The sequence below is a fragment of the Callorhinus ursinus genome, unplaced genomic scaffold (genome assembly GCF_003265705.2).
Source record: "Callorhinus ursinus isolate GAN/ISIS: 27379988/994484 unplaced genomic scaffold, GSC_fseal_2.0 scaffold1, whole genome shotgun sequence".
NCBI classification, from domain to species: domain Eukaryota; kingdom Metazoa; phylum Chordata; class Mammalia; order Carnivora; family Otariidae; genus Callorhinus; species Callorhinus ursinus.
The window spans coordinates 37,716,042-37,741,420 of NW_027397063.1; the positions used below are offsets into that span (position 1 = coordinate 37,716,042).

The following is a 25,379-nucleotide window of genomic DNA, read 5'->3' on the forward strand; positions in this document are numbered from 1 at the left end:
ATCACTGTCAACTCTTAAACTTTAATAGAGGACATTTAGGTTTCTGTAGAATAAAAAGCTCCATAATTTAAACATCCAATGTAAAAAAATTTTTTTTAAATGAAGGGATATTTATTTTCAGGAAACCTTAACAAGGGGCATCTGGGTGGCTCAGCTGGTTAAGCAGCCGACTCTTGATTTCAGCTCAGGTCATGGTCTTGGGGTCCTGGGATCCGGCTCCATCTCGGGCTCCACCCTAAGTGGGGAGTCTGCCTGAGGATTCTCTCTCTGTCCCTCTGCCCCTCCCCCTACTTGTGTGTGTACATGTGTGTGCGTGCACTCTCTAAAATAAATAAATCTTTAAAAAGAAACCTTCAACTCAATAAATAATGAAGAGAGTAAGGGGAAAATATGAAGAAAAAAATTAATATGTTAAGCTGATACCAAGAGGAGGAAACTCAAGGAGAATAAGCAGCACATGAATTGTATATTTTCTATCCTCTGATCTATCAACTCCAGACTTTCAAGAAATAAAACTGAAAGAATGAGAATCTACCATCATCTCCCTCAGTGTTTTTTATCTTACTCTCCTGATGGTGGGGAACGAGTGTGTGTGTGTGTGTGTGCGTGTATGTGTGTGTGTGTGTGTGTACAGTGGTGAAAGGAGGAAACTGACATTTGTTTCTTGCCTATGGTGTCTTGTGCTTACAGACCCTACACATGTATTAGAGTCCGTCTTCATAACCAACCCACGGAGGTTACAGAAGTGAAATGACTGGCCAGCAATCACCTGGCGAGCATGTGGCAGAGGCAGGGGTGCTCCTCCCACACCACCACGCTGCCCTACTTGCTCTGGTTCTGTAGGAAATATCATTCATTTAGTGTAATGTTTCCAGTTTTTCTCCTTTCCATTATTCCATCCAAATGAGTCTTCTTTCTCACTCTCAGAGCAATTTTATTAGCTTCCCACTTTGTTCCATAGCTCAGAAATCAGGAAAAAGTAAACCTTTCTTCCCACACAACAGCTGCTTCTCTACCACATTCTAAATGGAACTGTTAATGAGTCCTATGGTGTTTACCCCACGCCCACCAGAGCTGAGATGGAGCAGCTTGCATTGCCCTCAGTCACTCTCAGTGCCCAACATTCGTACACCTAGGACATTCTTAGTTAAATCATTGTTCAGTATCAAAATAATCATCTATTTTCTAATTTAAATGACTGCTTTGTTTGACATATCCTTCCATTAGTAGTACTTCTTAAAACTTTCCTACCACAGTGCTCCTAAGAGCAGAGGAAACAAATCCATGCCACAGTAGCCAAAACTCATGAGAGATTTTATTCAAGTCTTGCATTTTGTTTTAGAAATTCAAGTAAATTTTGCATTCTATTCCACTCAATAGCCTTGCTTTTAAGGGTTTTTTTTTTTTTTTAAGATTTTATTTATTTATTTGACAGAGAGAGAGAAAGTGAGAGAGGGAACACAAGCAGGGGGAGGGAGTGGGAGAGGGAGAAGCAGACTTCCCGCCGAGCAGGGAGCCAATGTGGGACTCGATCCCAGGACTCTGGGATCATGACCTGAGCCGAAGGCAGACACTTAACAACTGAGCCACCCAGGCGCCCAATAGCCTTGCTTTTAATTTTCCCCCTTGAGACTATCCACATTAACAATCTAGCAAATATCTCAGGTTTATTTTGTAGCATCTCAGCACTCCCAAGCATACTCCTGGTGGAGAGAGAATCTATTCTTTTGAGAAGAATGGTAATGTGGTCTTTAACACAGTACTATGAAATGGTAAGCTGTGGATAACAAAGCTTTAAATTTGTATGACACATTTCAATAACTGATAGATTTTTATTTTTTTATTTTTATTAAAGATTTTATTTATTTATTTGACAGAGAGAGAGAGAGAGCAAGAGAGGGAATACAAGCAGGGGGAGTGGGAGAGGGAGAAGCAGACTCCCCGCCGAGCGGGAGCCCGATGCGGGGCTTGATCCCAGGACCCTGGGATCATGAACTGAGCCGAAGGCAGATGCTTAACGACTGAGCCACCCAGGCGCCCCTGATAGATTTTTAAAAAGTTATTGTCATTTGTGTTCCAATCTTATAAAAGTGAAAAATCAGTATTTCCTCTACCATGGAAAGGGAAGTGTATGGAATTTATATAAATGTTAGTATATGGAATTTATATAAATTTAATATATTCTAATTTTTAGAATTCTGAAACTAATTTTATTTGTAAAATTTATATATGTGCTATTAACTGTTCAGTCTTTCTCCTCTATTCTAATCTCAAATAAATACTAGAAGAAACACTTCATTTTTATTTTTAGAAATTGTAAAATGTGGAAGTTGTGGTATAAAGTTGAAAATTACCTTGCTTTTCTATAACCGAGTATGAGGCCAAAAATCCTCGTCCAGAAACATGGATTCCACTCATGAACAGCACTGTAATTTCATTGCTTTTTGATTCAATTGAATGGTTCATCTGCAATCCCAGACCACAGTATTTGCCTAGTAATGAGAAAAAAAAAAAGGTATTTGTTATGACTCTCATAAATTCAGTAATATTTACAATGTAGGTAAGAGCATCAGAATAATATACCAAACTGGACATTAAAGAGAAAATGAGGCCTAGAATGTTTAGTGATTAAAAATCACATTACTCTGAAGAAAAAAAATGCCAAGTAATAACTGTAAATAATTTAAAGGGAAAAAAATGGTACAGGCATCAGTGATCTTACAAAGATTCAGTTTCTTGTGAAAGACATTTCTTGTATACTCTATAATAGTTGTGAGGAATTAAAAAAATTATCTTAAAGCATTTCATGCATGCAGGTGGCTCATGAACAAATGTATAGTTAATCAGCAATATTCTTAACATACTCCCCACAAGGTGCCCCTAGATTCCTGGGCTTAGGGCACCCCTTAAACCTTTTTCAAATTCCCCTCAATTTTTCTCCCAAGGACTCCTGAACTTTTAGTCAATCCCTTTAGGTGATCATGCCCAGTGCTACAGCTTTAACTATGCTCTGACAATTCACATACACCTCTACCCGGGCCTTTTCTCTTAAAGTTTAGGGGTATATATCCAACTGCCAACTTTTATCCTTTAATGTCTAATAGACATATAAAAATAACATACCCTCAATACAGATTAATAAAAGGGAAAAAGAAAAAAATTAGAGCAAAATATCCACCAATAACAAAAATGCATTTTCTTATGTGCTTGGTAACCTAACAAATTCTGAATAAAGAATAACATTCCAAAAATGTTTTAGGTTGTGGCAACATCATTCTAGAGCAAGAGTAATGTGTACTTCCACAAACACCATTTTTAAGGACTACATATGATTTTGTGAGTAAACTATCCTAAGGGATCAAGAAAACCCCAACAGAACTGGTAAGGGAGTTTAACAATGTCACAGGATCAATATACAAAAATCAATTATATTTCCACATACTAGTCACAAATAATCTGAAGTGAAATTTTTAAAACTTCATAACAGCATCAAAAATATTAAAATATTTAGGGATAAATGTTTAAAAAAGAAATTCAAGGCACGCCTGGGTGGCTCAGTCAGTGAAGTATCCGACTTGATTTTGGCTCAAGGTCATGATCTCAGGGTTGTAGGATCAAGCCCCTTATTGGGCTCTGCATTGGGTGTGGAACCTGCTTAAGATTCTTTCTCTCTGCCCTAACCTCCATGCTCGTGGCACTCAAGAAAAAAAAAAAAAATCAAAACCAGTATACTAAAAAATAGAAAACACTGCTGAGAAAAATTAAAGGAAAACTAAATAAAATGGGAGACAGACCAAGTTCATGAACTGGAAGACTCAATATTGTTAAGATGTCCATTCTCCCAACACTGATTTATTGATTCAATGCAATCCCTATCAAAATCCTAGTGTTTTTTTTCTTTTATAGAAAATAACAAGTTGAGGCTAAAATGTATATGGAAATGCAAAGGACAAAGAATAGCCAGAACAGTGTAGTGAAAAAGACAGGTGAAAGACTACTATAACCTGATTTTAAACTTACTATAATACTACAGTAATCGAGACAGTGTGATACACTGTAATGGCAAATACAGATATATCTAGATCTTTATATCTATGTCTACACCTATATCTATATGTATTTCAGTGGAGAACAGAGTTCAGAAATAAACCCACATACGTGGTCACCTGGTTTCTGACAAAGGCATGAAGGTAATTCAATAGAGAAAGGATAACTCTTTCAACAAATATACTAAACCAGGTGGATATCAATATGCAAAAACAAATAAAGTTAGAACTTTACTTCAAGTCAAAATAGATTACAGACCTAATTATAAGAGCTAAACTTCTAGAACTCTTACAAGAAAACACAGGAGAAATCTTTGTGACTTTGGGCTAGGCAAAGATTTCTTAAATCCAACACCAAAAGGAAAGTCCATTAATGAAAAAAAATGAGTAATTTACACTTATCAAAATTTAAAATGTTTCCTCTTCAAAAGACACCATTAAGAAAAAGAAAAGGCAAAACACAGACTGGGAGAAAATATTTACACAACATTAATCTGATAAAGAATTCATATCTGAAATGTGTAAAGAATTCTTACAACTCAATCTCATCTTGTAAAATGGGTGAAAGATTTCAATAGCCACATCTGTAAGACTTTATTTATTTATTTTGAGAGAGAGAGAGAAAGAGAAAGCATGATCAGGGGCAGAGGCAGAAGGAGAGGGAGAACCAGACTCCCCACTGAGCGGGGAGCTCAATGCAGGGCTCGAGTCCAGGACCCTGGGATCATGGCATGAACTGAAGGCAGATGCTTAACTGACTGAGCCACCCAGGTGCCCCAAATAGCCACATCTATAAAGAAGACCTACCAAATGGCAAATAGGCACATGAGAAGATGCTCAAGAGCATTAGCCATTAGGGAAATGAATATTAAAACTACGAGATATCATGACACTCTAAAATGGCTATAATCAAAAAAGACTGACAATACCAAATTTATTGGTGAGGATGTGGAGAAACTGATACCTTCAAACACTGATGGTAGAACTGTAAAATGACATAGCCATTTTCGGGAAGCAATTTGGCAGTTTCTTAAAATGTTAAGTATAAATATAGATATGTATATATATCTCACACAATTCAGCAATTCCATTTCTATTATCTATCCAAGAGGAAAGAAACCACATGTCCACAGAAGGGCTAGTCAAATGGTCACAGCATCATTTCTCACATTTGCCCCAAACAAAAACAACTTAATTGTTCATTAACTAATGGGAAAAAAAAATGTGGTATATATTCATACAAAGAACTACTACTCACCAAAAGACAGAAACGAACTAATGATACATGCAGCAACATGGATGAACCTCAAAAACATTATGCTAAATAGAAGAAACAATTTATGATATTTCTAGAAAAGACAAAAAAAATTAGAAATAACAGATCAGTGGCTGCCTGGAAATGGGGGTAAAGTGGGAACTGACTACACATAGGCACAAGGGAACTTTTTGGTGTGAAAGAATTTCAAAAGAAATTTCGTAAGAAACATTGAAACAATGTGTATTGTCAGAAACCATCAAGTGTTTCATGTAAAAAAAAAAAAAAAAGTTCAGAGTCAGACATGGCAGAAAAAGGCCTTCAGAGATCTATTCCAAGCTGCTGACAGCTGAAAAAACTGAAAATCAAACACATGGGTGAATTGTCCAAAATAACACTACTTGTTAGAGGTGAAATCAGTACAGAATCTTTTGTCCCATTTTGTCCCATGCTTTTTTCTTCCACACACTACTTCCCAGTAATGGGGTTGACACTTTCCCTGGGGCTTCAAGGAGAAGCCTTTAACAACAGCATCATCTCCCTGGTAAGGGATTTGGGGTAGCACTTGCGGACCTCCACGGTGTCTGCAGTGGTCTAGCTGCTGTCTCCTTTCCACCCACAGCAACAACACCCTTGTGTTCTTTCCCTCAACATCCAGCAACAGTCTCGTTCCTTAACTAAATTAGTAAATGCTTCAGCTTGTCTTTTTGTATAAACCATCATCTCGTAATACTACTTTTGCCCTTAACTGAATTATTTAAATCTATGCCACCTTCATTTTGAGAAAATTGCTAAGAGACGACTCTTTCCATTTCACTCTAAAACCATTTTTTATCGAATCAATGTTTCCAAAAGATCATATATAAGTAGAATTGTGGCATTCAGTCATATTCTTAAAAATGAATTTTTTTTTTAAAGATTGTATTTATTTATTTGAGAGAGAGAATAGTGAGGGGAAGAGCAGAGGAAAAGGGAGACATAGACTCCTTGCTGAGTATGGAGGCCAACGTGCAGGGCTCGATCCCAGGACCCTGAGATCATGACCTGAGCTGAAGTCAGATACCCAACCAACTGAGCCACCCAGGCGCCCCCAAAATGAGTTATTCTTTACAACTGTTTTTTCCCCTGCCAATGAAAAAGTACTATAATTGCTTTAAATATATTTCATAATTTTGTATTTTATGTGTTAGATCTAAAACCAGGTAATTCTTTTTTTCCAGAAAATGGAAATGATTTAACCCTAAAGCCATACTGACAGTTGTCAGTTAAAACAAAACCCCAAATTCTAAAACATCTAGCACTGTCTATAGATTTTATACATAGAACTTTTCTTTCAAGACATAATTCTCCAAAGCTTTACAATTTCTGAATTAAGAAAATTAGCTTATGTATGTTATAATTGTATAAAAACTTTTAGGATGAGCAGAGAAATTAGTTTGTTCTAAGAATAATTTCAGCCCACATATGAATAGAATAACATATAAGACATAGAAATCATATTTCATTCTACGTATCATTGTGTTTTAGATTATTTTTTCCCCTCAACTTGGAAAGGTTAAGTTCAATTTTTCTGTCCTGCAGTCAGATTCACCAGATATAAACTGACAAAGAAAAGGCCCTCAAAAAAAAAGGCTGTCAAACAAATTTTCTCCCCTTGAGGCACAGAAAACTATAGAATACATGCTATTATGTCTTACAGTGAACTGTACATCCATAACCTTAGCGTTACAGTGAACTACATCCATAACCTTAGCATCTGTATTTTTTTTGAAAGATTTATTTATTTTAGAGGAGGGGGCAGTACGTGCACACACACTCTTGAGAGGGGAGAAGTGCAGCAGGAGAGGGAGAGACAGAATCTCAAGCAGACTCCACATTGAGCCAGAGCCCCAACTCTGAGATCATGACCTGAGCAGAAACCAAGTGTCAATGCTTAACCGCTGGAACCACTCGGGCGCCCCAGCATAAATGGTTTTAAAGTGACAGTATGGCTCTTCTGTCATACAGAACTTTTAGAAAAAGGTTGCAAACAAAAAACAACAACCAAAAGAACTAATCTAAAAATAACAAGGAATATGCTACATTTATAAAATTAAAAAAAAACCCACTTAATTGAAAGCCAAGAACATTCAGTCTATAACTTCTCGACTTATTTAGCATTTAATAAATAAATACCAAACATCAAGGCATGTGCATGAGCACACACACTTCGTCTTAGGTAACAGGGTGTTCAACATGTTTTTTGCTCACCCTTTATTTCTTTAAAAACAACTACTGTGGAAAAGGATTTCTAATCCTAAATATGAGATGCAATTTAAATAAAAATTAATATTAACTTTATTAGTAAAAATATCAAAAATTTTAATATTCAAGCAAAATAACATTCAAAAAGTCCTATAACAGTTACTATCTGCATCTACCAAAAGAAAAGATGATTAAATCTTCAGATTTTTTCAATACTAAATAACTCAAAAATATACTGGTAAATAGAATAAATATTAAATACTGTATTATTTTTAAATACTAAGTATTTTCAAATAATGACAACATTAAAAACAATAACTTAAAATTGATGTTATTCCACATCTTATCTTAAATATTAAAAATACCTGAAGCTATATAATTTGTTAGCAAAGCCAGATGTGTGCAGAGCCAGCGCCCATCACATTAAATCTTAGAGGCCAAATGGGAATTGGTAAAGGTAAGAGAATTAGAATCTCTACGTAAGTCAGTTAACACTTGTAAACGTGAACAAGTTTCACCTGGGCAGCACTAGCTGTTCTTTGTCACTTAAGGATCTATGTATATGTGTGATTTTATTACAAGGCTGATTAAGGACCTCATGAGGTACAAATAATGACTTTTCAGATACTCTTAGGTACAAATGAAAAAGATCCTACTTAAAGAATATTATCATGCCATGCAAAGGTGTCTTTATAAAAATTTTACCATGTATACTAATACTAGGAAATCCCAAATTATTAGATTGAACTTGGAAGTGCTCTAAAAAATTTTAAAAACTGACAAAAATATATTCTTGAAATAAAACAATGTTTAAAAAAGTTTTTCCAACCCTTTCAATATGGACAGAATAATAAAGGTATTTCCTATTAGCACTACAGCTTTACCTCCTGTTTCTTCAGTCATTTGGAGTTACCTTGTCCTCTGAAATGTGAATATATTCAATCTGTGGTAGAAATAAAACTTTTTAAAAAACTACCCTTCAGTGAAACTCAAAAGGCAGTAAGTGCTAAAGAACAGACCAACTCAATAAAAAAAAGAAGAAGAAAAAAAGAAGAGTGCAGTGGCTGACTTTGTAGGTGCTTAAGTGAGTTCAATATATACCAGATAAACACCTCCTTCACATCTTATTCCCAGCCAAAATGAATGTCCCTCTCCTCACTTGGTTGTCCTTTGATCAAAGGTTTTACCCATTATACAAGTAATGCAAGCACTTAGCAAAATACTCTGGGAAAGGAAGAAGAAAATTCATTCCTAATCTGGGCAATATATCTTAATCTGGGCAATATACCTTAATCTGGGCAATGTACTAGTTATTTCTTCAATTCCATTTTCCTAGTTTGGCCATTCAAAGCGTACTCCTAAATCAACATAAATCATTTAATTGTTAACAATTATAGGTTCTACTGATGGCTCTCAAACCCCGCCAACATCTCTAGAAGTTTCTCATGGACAAAATTAGAATTTCAAAAAATATATGGACATATACACAAAATTATAAATAAAAAAGTTAATCAAGTATTTTAATCACCATAAGACCTATGAAACACTGGTTTTAGTCTAAAAGAATGCAAGATCCAGGCAAATAAAAGTGTTTAAAAAATCATTACTCTTAGGAAACTAGAAAAATTCAATCCAGAGTAAGAAAAAAAGATATAAGGATTAGAGCAGAAACCAGTGAAATTGAAAACAGGAAATCAATAGAGAAAATTAATAAAGCCAAAAGCTGGTTCTTTGAAACAAAAGTCAATAAGCCTCTAATAAGGCTAATTAAGAAAAAAAAGAGGACACAAATCACTAATATCAGAAATGCAAGTGTGGACACCATTACAGACCCAACAGTCATGAAAAAATAATAAAGGAATACTATGAACAAATCTATGCCCCCAATTTGTTAACCTAGACGAAAGGAACAGGTTCCTTGAAACACATAATTTGCCAAAACTCAAATAAGAAGAAATAGACAATCTGAGTTTTTATTTAATTTCTATTTAAGAAATTGAATCAATAATTAATAATCTTTCAAAAGAGAAAGAATGGGCACAAATGGGTTCAGAGATGATTTTTACCAAACATTTAAGGAAAGGTTATACCAATTCTCTACAATCTCTTTCAGAGGGCAGAAGCAGGGGAATACTTCCTAACTCATTCTATAAGGCTAGCCCTACCATAAAACCAAAATCAAACATACTACGTAAAATGAAAACTAGGGGTCATTATTTCTCATGGAATAGACATAAAAATTCATAACAAAATACTAAGAAATCAGGGGTGCCTGGTTGGCTCAGTCGGAAGAGTATGCAACTCTTAATCTCAGGGTTGTGAGTTCGAGCCCCACAGTGGGTGTAGATTACTTAAAAATAAAAATCTTTAAAAATTATTAAGAAATCAACTCCAACAATATATTAAAAAGAATTATACACCATGATCAAGTGTGATTTATCCCAAGTTTGCAAGGTAGGTTCAACATTTTAAAATAATGAAATCCATCACATCAACATGCAAAAAAAGAAAAATATTGTGATCAAATCAATAGATGCAGAAAAAGCATTTGACAAAACCCAACATCCATTCATGATACAAACTCTCAGTGAACTAGGAATAGAGGGGGAACTTCCTTAGTTTAATAAAGAGGTATTTACAAAAAACCTAAGCTAATATCATACTTAATACAGTGAGAAATTCAGAGCTTTTCCAGTAAGATCAGAAACAAGGCAAGAATGTCCCCTCTTACCACTCCTCTTTTACATCATACTAGAAGTATTAGTTAACACAGTAAGACAAGGGGGAAAAAAATACCAGATTGTAAAGGAAGAAATAAAACTGTTCACAAATGATAGGATTAGCTATGTAGAAAATCCAAAAGAATTGAACAAAAAACTCCTCTATTAAGCAATTATACAAGGTTGCAGAATACAAGATTAATGGATAAAAGTCAATTGCTTTCCTATATACTGACAATAAAAAACTGGAATTTGAAATTAAAAACACAATACCATTTATATTAGCACCCCCAAAATGAAATAGGGGTAAGTCTAATAAAATATGTGCAAGAACTATGTGAGGAAAACTACAAAATTCCAAGAGTGAAATAAATGGAGAGATGTTCCATGTTCATGGAGAGAAAAACTAAATATTGTCAAGATGTCAGTTCCTGCCAACTTTATAGACTGAAAGCAATCCAAATCAAAATCCTAACAAGTTGGGATAATTGGATATTTGCATGTAAAAGAATGAAATTGGACTCCTATCTCATACCACTCACGAAAATTAACTCAAAATGGATTAAAGACTTAAATGTAAAACCTGAAACCATGAAACTTCTAGAAGAAAACACAGGAATACAGTTCCTTGACATGGGTCTTGGTAAGGATTTTTTTTAATATGACACCTAAAAAACAAGCAACAAAATAAAAGATAAATAAGAGGGACGGTATCAAACTAAAAAGCTGTACAACAAAAGAAACCACCAACAACGTGCAAAGACAATCTATGGAATGGAGACAAAAATATTGGTTAACCATTTATTTGTTAAAGGGTTAATATCCAAAATATATAAAGAACTTCTATGACTCAAAGCAAACAACTGCAACAACAACAAAACCCAATTAAAAAATGGGCAAAGGACCTGAACAGGCACATTTCTCCAAAGATGATCTATGAAAGGCCAACGGGTACCTGAAAAGATGCTCAACGTCACTAGTCATTAGGGAAACACAAATGAAAAACACAGTAGGATATCACCTCATGTCTGTTAGAATGGTCATCATCAAAAAGGTAAGAGACAGGGGCGCCTGGGTGGCTCAGTTGGTTAAGCGACTGCCTTCAGCCTCAGGTCATGATCCTGGAGTCCCAGGATCGAGTCCCGCATTGGGCTCCCTGCTCGGCAGAGAGTCTGCTTCTCCCTCTGACCTTCCCCCCTCTCATGCTCTCTCTCTCTCTCTCTCATTCTCTCTCTCAAATAAATAAATAAAAAGATTAAAAAAAAAAAAGGTAAGAGACAACAAATGCTGGTGTGAATCTGGAGAAAAGAGAACCCTGTACACTGTTTGTGGGATTGTAAACTAGCACAGTCACTACAGAAAACAGTATGGAGAATACTCAAAAAAAAAAAAAAATAGAACTACCATATGATCCAGCAATTCTATTTTTGGTAATTTATCCAAAGCAAATAAAAACACTAACTCAAAAAGATATTTGCACCCCCACATTCATAGCAGCATTATTTATAATAGCCAAGATAATGGAAACCACTTAAGTGTCCAACCATGAATGAATGGATACATATACATGCAACAAAATATTATACAACAAAGTATCATTCAGCCATAAAATATGAGGAAATCTTACCATTTGCGACAACAATGATGAACCTTAAAGACATTATGCTACATGAAATCAGATAAAGACAAATACTGTATGATCTCACTTATATGTGTAATCTAAAAACCCCCCACCAAACTCACAGAAAACAATATCAAGCTTACGGGTACCAGAGGCAGATGCACCTATGGGTGGGGGTAGGGGGAGTAGGAAATGATGGATGTTAGCTGAACCTACTATAGTAATCATTTTACAATATATGTAAATGAAACCATCATCCTATACAGCTTACATTTATATAGTGATGTATGTCAATTATTTCTCAATAAAACTGGAAAAAAAATCCCAGTGAGTTATTTTTTGGCTATCAACAAAATGATTCTAAAGAATTTATGGAGGGACAAAAGACCCAGAATAGCAAATATAATACTGAAGAAAAACAAAGTTGGAGGAATGACACTACCCATCTTCAATACTTACTATAATGCTACAGTAATCAAGACAGTGTGATATTGGTGAAAGCATAGACAAATAGATCAGTGAAAAAGAAGAGAGTCCAGAAATAAATCCACATAAATATGGTCAACTGATCTTTGACAAAGGACCAAAGGCAATACAATGGAGCAAAGACAGTATTTTCAACAAATGGTGCTGGCACAACTGGACAGCCATATGCAAAAAAATGAATCTAGACACAGACCTTATACCCTTCACAAAAATTAATTCAAAATGGATTACAAACCTAATAGTAAAATGCAAAACTGTAAAACTCCTGGAAGATAACACAGGAAAAAATCTGGATGACCTTGAGTAGGATGATGACTTTTTAGACAGAACTCCAAAAGGCACGAAATAACTGATAAGGTGGACTTCATTAAAATTAAAAACTTCTGCTCTGGAAAGACAATGTAAAAAGAATGAGAAGACAAGCCACAAACTGGGAGAAAATATTTACAAAATACACAGGTGATAAAGGACACATCTGATAAAGGACTCTTATCTAAAATATACAAAAAACTCTTTAAGACTCAATAATAAGAAAACCCGAAATAAAAATAGGCCAAAAACCCCGACAGACACCTCACCAAAAATATACAGATAACAAGCATATAAAAAGATTCACTACATTATATGTTATCAGGGAAATGTAATTAAAACAATGAAATATCACTATATACCTATTGGAATTTAGAATGGTCAAAATCCAGAATACTGACAACACTAAATGCTGATGAAAATGTAGAGAAACAGGAATTCTCATTCTTTATTGGGAAAACAAAATGGGGGATTCTTTTTGGGATTTCTTACAAAACTAAAAAGTCCCACCATACAATCCAGCTATCACATTCTTGGATACCTACTCAAAGGAACTGAAAATTGATGTCCATGGAGAAACCTATACACAGATGTCTATAGCAACTTTATTCATAAATTGCTAAAGTTTGGAAGTAACTAGGATGTCCTTTAGTAGGTGAATGGATACATCCAGATGATGAAATGTTATTTGATACTAAAAAGAAATGAGCTATCAAGACATGAACAGACATGAACTTTAAATGCACATTACTAATTGAAAGAAGAGAGTCTGAAAAGACTGCACATTGTTTAATTGCAATTATATCACCTTCTGGAAAAACAAAACAATAAAAAGATCAGTGGTTGTCAGGCATTGGGGGAAGAAGGATGAATAGGTAGAGCACAGAGGGCTTTAGAGTAGTGAAAATACCACAATGATGGATATAAGTCACACATTTTTCAAACTCAGAGAATGTGCAACACCCACACAGACACATCATTAGCCATCAAAGAATGCAAATCAAACCCCAATGAAATACCACTTCATACCCACTACAATGTGAAGAAAGAACAAGGATCTGGAAAAACTGAAACCCTACTACAATGCTAGTAAATGGTGCAGTTGCTTTGGAATAGTCTAGCAGTCCTTCAAACGGTTAAACATGGAGTTACCATGTGACCTAGCAACTGTACTCCCAGGCATATACCCAAGAGAAATGCAAACATAGGTCCACAAAAAAACTTGTAAATGATACTTCAGAGCAGCATATTCATAGCAGCTAAAAATTACAAACAATAGCCAGTACCCTGGAGTTCCCAGGATAAACTGTCATGGAGAGGTGGTGATAAATCTGAAAGAAAGAACAATGTAACCTTTTGGAAACAGAAGGAATTTTGAGAATTGAAAATATCTATTCAGAGTCTGCTGAAAAAGAGAAGTGTCTCTTGTCTTTTGGGAGAAGGAAAGGATGTAACTTAATGGGAAGAAGTACAAGATATAAGTGGGTCATCTGTGTGGAGTCCTGGGTGCTGGAGAGGGTTTGGGTGCAGTGTTGTCAACCCCCTGGGAAACGTAAACCACAGCAGGGTGTAAGGAAGCCTTGGAGGAGAAAGTGGCTAAGGACTCCAAGTGCCCTCCACAGGAAATGGAGGTAAGGGCCTCAGGAAAACGTGGTAGGAGCTAGAACCAATGATCTCTGAAATAATTCTTTCTAAGTGGATAAGCCATAGGATATGTGACTATTTCCTCTATCATGGAAATTTAGGTTTCCAATTTTTCCATATTTTAGATAATGATGTAATAGACGTATTTACAGATACAACTTGTTCCATACTTAAAATAATTACTGAGGCCAGATTTTTTTAAATGAAATTACAGGATCATGTTACTTTCCAAAAGTTAAACTAACTTACACTCCTACCATCAATATAGGGTGTTTATTTCAAGGCAGCCCTTGTATCACCTTTTTTCCAGTTTATAAGTGCTTTTAAACAATCTGTAAACTTTACAAAAATTTAGAATAATGTAAAAAGAAAACAATAAAAAACAATAATCTTTCTCACATAATCCTATTATACCAAGATAATAGCTAATACCAGTTGGGAGGATACCTCTCTGCCCAGGTCTCTCCATCTGTTAAATAAAAACAATAGTGTTTATCTTCTAGGGATATAGTCATCATTAAATGAACATAAATGTGTATATAGAGTGCATACACATATGCACAAGCATCGTATTATCTAGCTCTTCATTCATCCATTCACGCACTGTTTCTCTGTGACTTTAACATGAACTATTCCTACTAAACTGCTTTTCAGAAAGGCTGTATCAATTTATTCTCCCCACACTGCCCTGTAGTATTAGAGATAAAAGAAACTGGTAATCTGTTGTTTTCTTAATTAGTGAAGGTGAACTTTTCCAATGTGCGCTTAGTTTAAAATTTCTTCTGGTATGTGATACTCTTATGCTTCTAGAGTATTTTCTTACCAGTATCCCTGCCTTTAAAAAATTATTTAACATCTGTATATTGCATATATGGTAAGAGGGAGATTTTCCTGGGTTGGCCTGACCTAATCAGTTAGGCGTTTTAAAAGCAGAGTGCTTTCTCTGGTTAGTCACATAACTGGAAATTAGAGAGAATGGTGAACACTCCACGTGGCCTCTAGGAACTGAAAACAGTCTCTGGGCAATAGGCAGCAAGAAAATGGGGACACCAGTTTTACAACTACAAGACAGTAGTAGTAGATTCTGTCAACAGTCAGTGAGCTTGAAGAGAACTCTCAGCGTCAGACAGGAACCACATCCCCAGGTGACTACCTTGATTCCGGCCGGGCAGGCAAGACAATCCAGTCATGCCAAACCCAGACCTCTGGTCTACAGAAACTGAGATAATAAATTATGCTATTTTAAGCTGCTGGGTTTGTGATAGTATTATAAAACAAGAGAAAGCTAATACAGCCAGAAATTTACTTTGGTGTAGCAGCACATGTCATTTTATTGCGCTTTGCAGATACTGCCTTTTTTCTTACTGGCCGAAGGTTTGTGACAATCCTGCATCTAGCAAGTCTGTTGGCACCATTTTTTCAACAACCACTACTCACGTTGTGTCTCTGTGTCACGTCTTGTAATTCTTGCAATTTTTCAAACTTTCTCATTATTGTTACATTTGTTATGGTAATCTGTGATCTGATGTCACTATCATAATTATTCTGAGGTGCCATGAAACCCACATGACGTCACTATCATTATTCTGAGGTGCCACGAAACCCACGTGACTGGCAGACTTAATACATGTGTGCATTCTGGCTGCTCCACTAGCCAGCCATTGCCCATCTCGCTCCTTCTCCTCAGGCCTCCCTTTACCCTGAGACACAACAATATTAAAATTAGTCCCACTAATAACCCTTCAATGGCCTCTAAGCATTCAAGTGAAAAAGTCACATCTCTCTCACTTTAAATCAACAGCTAGAAATGACCAAGCTTAGTAAGAATGCATGTCAAAAGCGGAGATACGTTGAAAGACCTCTTGTGCCAAAGAGCCACACTGTGAACACAAAGGAAGAGTTCCTGAAGGAAATTAAAAGTGTTATTCCAGTGAACATGTAAATGATAAGAAAGTGGAACAGCTTCTTGCAGATGTGGAGAAAGTTTCAGTGTTCTGAAGAAAAGATCAAACCAGCCACAACATCCCCTTAAGCCAGAGCTTAACTCCCTTTAAATCTCTGAAGGCAGAGAGAGGTGAGGAGGCCGCACAAGAAAGGTGGGAAGCTAGCAGAAACTGGTGATAAGTTTTAAGAAACCACCTCTAGACCAAAAAAGTGCCAGGTGAAGCAGCAAATGCTGACGTAGAAGCTGCAGCAAGTTGTCCAGAAGATCTAGCTCAGATCACTTAAGAAGGTGGCTACACTAAACAACAGATTTTCAGCGTAGACGAAACAGCCTCCTATTAGAAGATGCCATCTAGGACTTTCATAGAGAGAGAGGAGAAAACAATGCCTGGCTTCAAAGCTTCAAATACACTACCTCTCCTAATAAGGGGCTAAGGCAGCTGGTGACTTAAAGCTGAAGCCAATGCTCATTTCATCATTCCCCAAATCCTACGGCCCTTAAGAAGGATGCTAAGTCTCAGAAGTACAGGTCTGGGATTCACAGACCTGTACCTCTGAAACAAATAATACATTATATTTGAAAAAAAAAAAAAAGATAGTAGGAAGGGAAAAATGATGAGGGAGAAATCGGAGGGGGAGATGAACCATGAGAAACTACGGACTCTGAGAAACAAACTGAGGTTCTGGCGGGGGGGCGGGGGAATGGGTCAGCCTGGTGATGGGTATTAAAGAGGGCATGTTCTGCATGGAGCACTGGGTGTTATATGCAAACAATGAATCATGGAACACTACAGCAAAAACTAATGATGTAATGTATGCTGATTAACATAATAAAATGAAATTAAAAAAGAAAAAAAGGATGCTGTCTACTCTGCCTGTTCACTAGAAATGGAACAACAAAGCTTAGATGATAGAACATCTGTATGCGACATTGTTGAACATTTTAAGTCCACTGTTAAGACCTGCTGCTCAGAAAAAAAGATTCCTTTCAAAATATGACTGTTCACTGACACTGCACTTAGTCACTCAAGAGCCCTGATGGAGATGTACAATGAGATGAATGTTGTTTTCATGTCTGCTAACAGAACACTGATTCTGCAGCCCATGGATCAAGAAGTGATTTTGACTTTCAAGTCTTATTAAGAAATACATTTCATAAGGCTACAGGTGCCACAGACAATGATTCCTCTGATGTATCTGGGCAAAGTAAACTGAAAACCTTCTGGAAAGGATCCACCATTCTAGATGCCATTAAGAACATTCATGATTCATGGGATAAGGTCAAATTATCAACATTAATGAGTTTGGAAGGAGTTGATTCCAACCCTCCTAGGGGACTTAGAGGGGTTCAAGACTTCCATGGAGGAAGTAGTTGCAGATGTGGTGGAAATAGCAAGAGAACTAGAATGAGAAGTGGGGCCTAAAGATGGGACTGAACTGATGCAATTTCATGATGAAACTTGAATGTATGGGGAGTTGCTTCTTAATGGATGAGCAAAGAAAGTGGTTTCCTGAGATGGAAACTACTCCTGGTGAAGACGCCGTGAAGATTATTGAAATGACAACAAAGAACTTAGAAAAGTTTATAAACTTAGTTGACAAAGCAGTGGCAGAGTTTGAGAGGATTAACTCCAACTTTGAAATAAGTTCTGCTGTGGGTAAAATGTTATCAAATAGCATCAGGCTATAGAGAAATCTTTTATGAGAGGAAGAGTCAATTGCAGCAAATTTTACTGTTGCCTTATTTTAAGAAATTGCCACAGCCACTCCAGCCTTCAGCAACCCCCACCCTGGTCAGTCAGCAGCCATCAACACTGACACAAGATCCTCCACCAGCAAAAAAACTGACTTGAAAGACTGAAAGCGCAGATGATGGTTAGCATTTTTTAGCAATCAATATTTTTAAATTAAGGCATGTACATTTTTTTTTAGATGTAACACTACTGTACACTTTAGACTATAGTATAATGTAAGTGTAACTTTCATACGCACTGGGAAACCAAAAAATTCATTTGACTCACTTTATTCCAATACCTGCTTTCCTGCAGCAGTAGAGAATTGAACCCACCATATCTCTGAGGTATGCCTGTATAGTAACACTCTCCCGCTCTTAGATGATCAAATCCGGGGAAGTACACAAGGTAGAATCTACCTAGGCTTGAGCCTGGATCACATGTATTTTACTTGGCCTCTTGGCCTATACAATCTGGGGTCTACACTATTTCAAAAATAATTCAATTGGTTGCCAAGATTTAAAAATCTTTAAACTTCGCATAAATTCTGAATTTCTGTCTTTTCTTGAAAAAATCACAAGTGAAAAAAGTAAGGAAACCTGGGCCAGTTCTCCAAATGGTTGTACCTAGTAATGGCTGTCCCCTTTAAAAAAGAGAGAGTCATACTCCAGTTTGCTACAGTCTCCACCACTCCCTAAAGTCGCTGATCCTGAAGCTCAGTTATCATTTGTCAGGGCAATGCTGTTACTATACTCAGTCCATTTCACTCATTTATTTTGTGTGTCTATCCTCTGCTGGCAGTGAGTTTGTATCCTCTTGCCTAGAGCTTAGAGTTATTAAGGTTATCATGTGTTTTTCAAAGTCTATATTAACCATACTTTTGGTAGATGATAAACAGCAACAAACCCTGGAAGTTGTTAAATGAAAATATTTTGTATTCAGAAGAGAGAAGAAATCCCTCTGAATTGAAATAGATTAGAGGTAGTGTTAATACTGCCACAAAACTTAAGGAATTTGATTTAAGTTCTCAACTAAAAGGAAGATCATTTAGCCTATGGAGAGATCTGCCACCGAACAACACTCTTCTTACAAACTCACAACTTAAAAAGAGAAGATGGGGGTGGGGAGTTATTTGCTAGAGCAAAAAGCACATCAACTGTGTCCACCTCCAAGAGATACAACAAGATGGAAATGGAGTTTGCTTAGGGAAGATCACTCTTAATTTACAAACAGATTTAGGTATGGCTTTTTAGTGCCTATATACAGAAGTACTTCTAATTGCAAAAACAAAATTCCAAATTTGGAACGTTCAAAGTAATTAATAAATAAAGTGAGCCCCTGAATATCCAGGCACTGAGAGAGGTATGCAGCAGGAACTCAGTGATGAAACTAGACTGGCACACTGTTGCCCTTGGAAAGCTTAGGCAGGACAGGGCAAACGCACAGCTGAAGCCCCTAAAATACAGAAGAGGCCATTTTAACACCCAGAAAATGTTTAGAGAAGAAACTATCATTAAGTAATGTCCATCAATACAGTTTCTTTAAAAGTCGGCCTTCAAGAGGGAGATGGAGTTGTAAAATCAGCCCTCTGTCTTACAGTGATTTCATGTTCTCTTTTTGCATGACTAAGATGCCTTCCCATAATGATCTTGCTTATATTGTGACTAACAATACATTGTTTTTGGCTGAATTTAGCACTACTTTTAACTGCTTCAACAAAAACTTACCTGCATAGGATAATCATGGGAGGGTACAGATATAATTTCCTTTTAAACAATTAGGCTATAAAGCAGGGCACTTGCTATGATGAGCACTGGGTGTTGTAAGTGATCAATCACTGAATTCTACTCCAGAAACCAATATTGCACTGTATGTTAAAACTACCTAAAATTTAAATTAAAAATAAAAATAAAAATTATACCAAAAAAATAAAATGTATCCGTCATAAAAAATAAAAACAAAAATATAAACAATTAGGTTACTGAGTATATACTTAAAAGAACAAGTAACAAATATTTACCATCTTTAAAAGGAGTAGCAATGGGGCGCCTGGGTGGCTCAGATGGTTAAACATCCACCTTCGGCTCAGGTCATGATCTCAAGGTCCTGGGATGGAGGGCTCTATGCTCAGCAAGGAGTCTGCTTTCCCCCCTGTCTCTGCCCTTTCCCCCCAGCTCGTGCATGCACACACACTCTCAAATAAAATCTTTAAAAAAAATTTTTCAAATTAAAAAATAAAATAAATAAATAAAAGGAATAGCAGTATCACCAATAATGGATTTGTCTTTCCTTCTAAAAGACAGTGGTGACTACTTTAAAAGTGTATTTTTCTACTTCATTAAGACATTATGGATTTTGATTTCAGGGGAATATGGCTACTTCACTGTTGGTTTTTTTTTTTCCATGAATAAATGACACATGCAGTATTTGTACATTTAAAAATAAAGTCCATATGGGAAATGTACTTTGACACTTTCACTCCTATTTTCCACCTCATACACAAAAATTAATTATGGATTGACTGAAGATAATATGTGTAGAAAGGAAAACAATAAAGCTTTTAGAGGAAAACCTTGGGAACAACTTCATGACCTATGAGTGGGCAAAGATTTTAAAAAAACACAAAAAATGGTAATCCTAACTGGAAAAAAAAATTAATAATTGTGAACATTAAAATTAAGTTAAAATTAATGTCTATCAAAAGGTACCAATAAGGGAGGTAGAAAGAAAAGCCAAAGAAAGGGAGAATATATATTTTAATACATATCCCCCAAAGAACCCATACCAGAATATAGAAAGAATTCCTACAAGTAAGAAAATGATCACCCAAATGCATAAAAAAATTCAACACTTCTCATAAAAGATATTCAAATGGCTAACATAGGAAAAGAGAACAGTATCATTAGGCATCAGGGAAATGCAAAGCAGAGCTACAAATGTGGTATCAGTACACACACACACACACACACGAATGGTTAAAATGGCAAAAGTAGAGACAAGTAACTGCAACTCTCATACCCTCGTGGTGGGTATAAACTATTACAGCCACGAATGCATCTGTCAGTATCTACTAAAGCTGAACACATGCACACCCAGTGACCCAGCAACTCCTCTTCCAGATGTAGAATTGTACATCCGCATTCACCAAAAGACAGGTAAGAAAATGCTCACAGCAAACAGTGATAGCTAAGAACTGGTTATATGGTAGATATACCTTAATTTCCTTACTGTTGGAAATTTAGATTGCTTCCAATTTTTCTAATAGTGAATAATGTTGGAATAGACATCTTCCTAACACAACTTTTATTTTTGAAATATTTCCTTAAGAATGATTCTTAATATATACTTCCAGACTGCTAGCTAAGTAAGTTATACCAACTAAGAGAGCCTCAATAAAAAAAAAAAGTACCAATTTCACTACACCCATGTCAACATGTTTTGTTTTGTTTTTTTACTAATTCAAAATTCAAGGAGGGAATATACTTAGTTTTAAAAAATTTGCATTTCTGGGGCGCCTGGGTGGCTCAGTCGTTAAGTGTCTGCCTCCGGCTGGGGTCATGATCCCAGGGTCCTGAGATCAAGCCCTACATTGGGCTCCCTGCTCCGAGGGAAGCCTGCTTCTCCCTCTCTCACTCCCCCTGCTTGTGTTCTCTCTCTCGCTGTCTCTCTCCCTGTGTCAAAATCAATAAATAAAATTTAATTTAAAAAAATAAAAATTTGCATTTCTTTGATTATAAGCACAGTTGCCTCCTCCAGTAATCTCTTCCAGAATGGCAGGCTGGACAAAAGAACACACAACTTTTTATTAGTATCCATGATGGTGGCCAAAGGGCCTTGATGGAAAATTTTATACTATTCATGTGGACCAAAATATCCACAGAGCAATACCAATCTTCCCCATCAAATTTTTCTTAGTGGGCTTCCCTTCTCTCTTAAGAAACTTATGCTTCTAGGGTTTTAAGACTTACCTTCTGGAACACCAGCAAACTTCTGGACAGAAGAGAATGTCATTATTCTTTTATTTCTTAACAACACTTTTGAAAAGGAAGTGACTCAAGGCTTTGGCTTCTATTAAATTGACAGCTTCTTTCTTGATAGCTGGCAGAATTTCTCATACCAAGTATACGAATGTAAAAAGCAGTGAGTCACAACAATGTGTAAACGTCAATAAAACCAGATGTATTGTCAAGTATCACAGGTGAGACATACACAGCATACCATTAAATTTCTTTCAAAGCTTTTTTAGAAAAATAAACTTTCACCACTTAGGAAATGTCAAAGCTTATTAATATTTCCTGTAAAGGCCTACAAATAGGAATTCTTGGGTAGGACTGCAGAGATTAAATTTTATCCAGCTGAATGCTGTTGAAAAATGAGACAGTTATCAATTCCTCATTGACCTGCCTCAAAACATTAGAGGAAACAGTTTGAAGTGATGACATCATTTATAGAGACAAAGCTTCAGTATTTATTTTCTGTTCTAGGCCACAAAGCAGCTTGACCATTCCAGGATACAAAGATTCACTAAAGTCTTTTGAATTGTACATGACTTCGGTACTTTGCAATGCAACAAACAACCTCATATGATACTTTCTTATTAGGGACAAATCCAAGTTAAATTTAAGTTCCCATCAAGCCTTCTCATGAAAACCATCCACAGTCAAGCAATGTATTTTCATGATGAACAGATAAGGTGCCTTTAGCCTTGACTACATGTTTTCGTAGGCTAGGACTTTATCACACATAAAACTCTGTGGCTCTTACATCTATCACTCAAGATACCTATAATCATTAAGATTATGTATCACTTCTTCAATTCCTGGCTATGGAAAACTATTCTATATGAAAAATGTTAACGATGATGATAGTATTATAATACCTTTAATTCGTTCATATGAAACAGTACTTACCACTTTAATTTGACATAATTATTTTTTACAAAGACAGCTTTAAAAGAAACAGGAAGAAACTCAAGAAGAAGTATTCTATTTTTATTAAGATCATGGACTCCTAAAGCACAGCAACAGATTTCATAGAGTCTACGAATAATCTAAGTGGTAAAAGTTAATGAAAGACTCATTGGGGGAGACAAAGATGATCAAGGTATCCCATGCACAGCCAGAAAATACAAGGAAAAAAAAAAGTCCATTGGCAGATGAGAGTACTGACTTCAGGGAGGGAACTTAAGAGCGCAATTTTGGAAAGAAAACACTTCAGGGAGAGAAGTAGGTTAAAAGTAATAGAGAGAGGGGCTCCTGGGTGGCTCAGTCAGTTAAGCATCTGCCTTTGGCTCAGGTCATGATTCCAGGGTTCTGGGATGGAGCCCCACATCGGACTCCCTGCTCAGTAGGGAGCCCGCTTCTCCCTTTGCTTCTACCCCTGTTTGTGCGTTCTGTCAAATAAATAAATAAAATCTTAAAAAAAAAAGTAATAGAGAGGAATACTTTGGAAACTGCACTGTAAAGGGGAGAAGAAACAAAGCAAGAGGGGGAATCTAGGGTCCTTCAAGACAAAAAATAAAAATAAAAATAAAAAAAAGATAGAACAATTCCTCCCCCACTACCACCTCTTCTCCAAAAAAGAAAGTATCTACTACACTGACAGAAGAGGACTATCATGAACCTATCACAAACCATAAAGTAAACCACTGCAAACCACCACCTCTATACCCACAAATACCTAGACACAGTCTTTATCTACTTAAAAAATATATAGTGTAAGGGGACCCTGGGTAGCTCAGTCGTTTAGGTGTACGACTCTTGATCTCAGCTCAGGTCTTGATCTCAGGGTTGTGAGTTCATGCCCTGCACTGGGCTCAATGCTGGGCGTGGAGCCTACTTTAAAAAAAAAAAAAAAAAAAAGGAGGGGGTACGCTTCGGTGGCTCAGCTGGTTAAGTGTCTGACTCTTGATTTCAGCTCAGGTCATCATCTCAGGATCATGGGATGGAGCCCTGCATCAGGCTCTGTGCTCAGCAGGGAGTCTGCCTGGGATTTTCCCTCTCCCTCTGCACTCCCCCGCCAGCTCTCTTGCTCTCACTCTCTCACTCTCTCAAATAAATAAATCTTTATTTATTAATAATATATAAAACTTATATATATGTTATAGAGATTACATATTATACACATGTAGTATAAAACAAAAAAGAATTATTTATATATATATATATAAAAAATAAAAAAAAATGAGAATCCCAACAACTCAGTTTATGGACCACCCCCCCCCGCTAAAAAACAATGATAAAACAGAAGGAAACTGGAACACTCCAGACTTAATTAAATGTTCTCAAGCAACCGGGGACATGATAAAACCCCTTGAAACAGAAACTCAAAAGCTAAAAATAGAAATGGACAATATCCAGAAAGAACTAAGAGTTGATCTCACAAAATGTAAAAAAAAATGACAAAATTATATAAAAAATGACCATATTACAAGGTGCACAAGGAATAATGGATTCTAATGAAACATGATAATGAATGTTGAAAAAAGAACCAAACAGAATGAAAAGGAAATAAAAAACTAAAAGCACTGGTGAGAATGTGGTTGAAATGGCAAGGAAGATCCATGTTTCTTAGACTTAAAAATGTATCTAAAAAAGATGCACAAGAGAATGGAACAGAAATAATATTAAAAGTATCATCCCACAAAACTTTCCAGAAATAAAAGATCTGAATCTATGTATTGAAAGAGCTTATTGGATACCAGTGAAAACCAATCCAAAATGATCACCTTCAACACATATCCTTATAACACTATTAAGACTTTAAAGGTAAATAAACTTCTCAATAAATAAATAAATAAATAAAAAGCCAGGCAATAATGGAAGAGTATTTAAAAACAAAAACTCAAAGAAAGAACAGGTCAATCAAAAAGGACATATTTATATTTAATCAAGCTGTCCCTCAAGTCTCCACATAATAAAACTTTTAAAATAAGCAGTTTTAAGCATGCAAGAAATTCTGTACCCATAAGTCCTGCTTAAGGAATCAGTCTATTCCAAGATGAACTTCATCCATTCACATTATGACTAGAGAACTTGGGCAAAAAGACAGAGTGTGAACATTTAATATTTTTTAAATACAGATCTAGGAAAGTTAGGGATGGGTTGAAGAATAAGATGTTTAATGATGTAGGCTACATATTATGAATTTATGTTCTAACAGAGTAAAAATAGGGACAGAAAGGAGAAAGGAGGAAAGTAAAACAGTTCGTTGAATGTTATATAATAGGTAGGAGTTACAGACAATTGGTGGGATTTAACACCATTAAAAATAGACAAATCAGACAGTAAAGATTAAGACAACAGGGGATCACAGGCATTTAAAAAAGTAAAAATTGAAAGGTAACACTTAGAACAAAATTATAAGACTTATTAAGCT

The 25,379-nt window shown here is 36.0% G+C and overlaps 1 protein-coding gene across 2 annotated transcripts in view; it reads right to left on the reverse strand.

Annotated features, from left to right (window-relative positions):
* DCBLD2 (discoidin, CUB and LCCL domain containing 2) overlaps positions 1 to 25,379 on the reverse strand; it is an 87,794-nt gene that overhangs the window by 39,598 nt on the left and 22,817 nt on the right. For both annotated transcript variants that reach the window (XM_073892482.1, XM_025873253.2), the window contains one exon: positions 2,355 to 2,492. In XM_073892482.1, the coding sequence (XP_073748583.1) occupies positions 2,355 to 2,492 (138 nt within the window). The remainder of the gene's footprint in view (positions 1 to 2,354; positions 2,493 to 25,379) is intronic.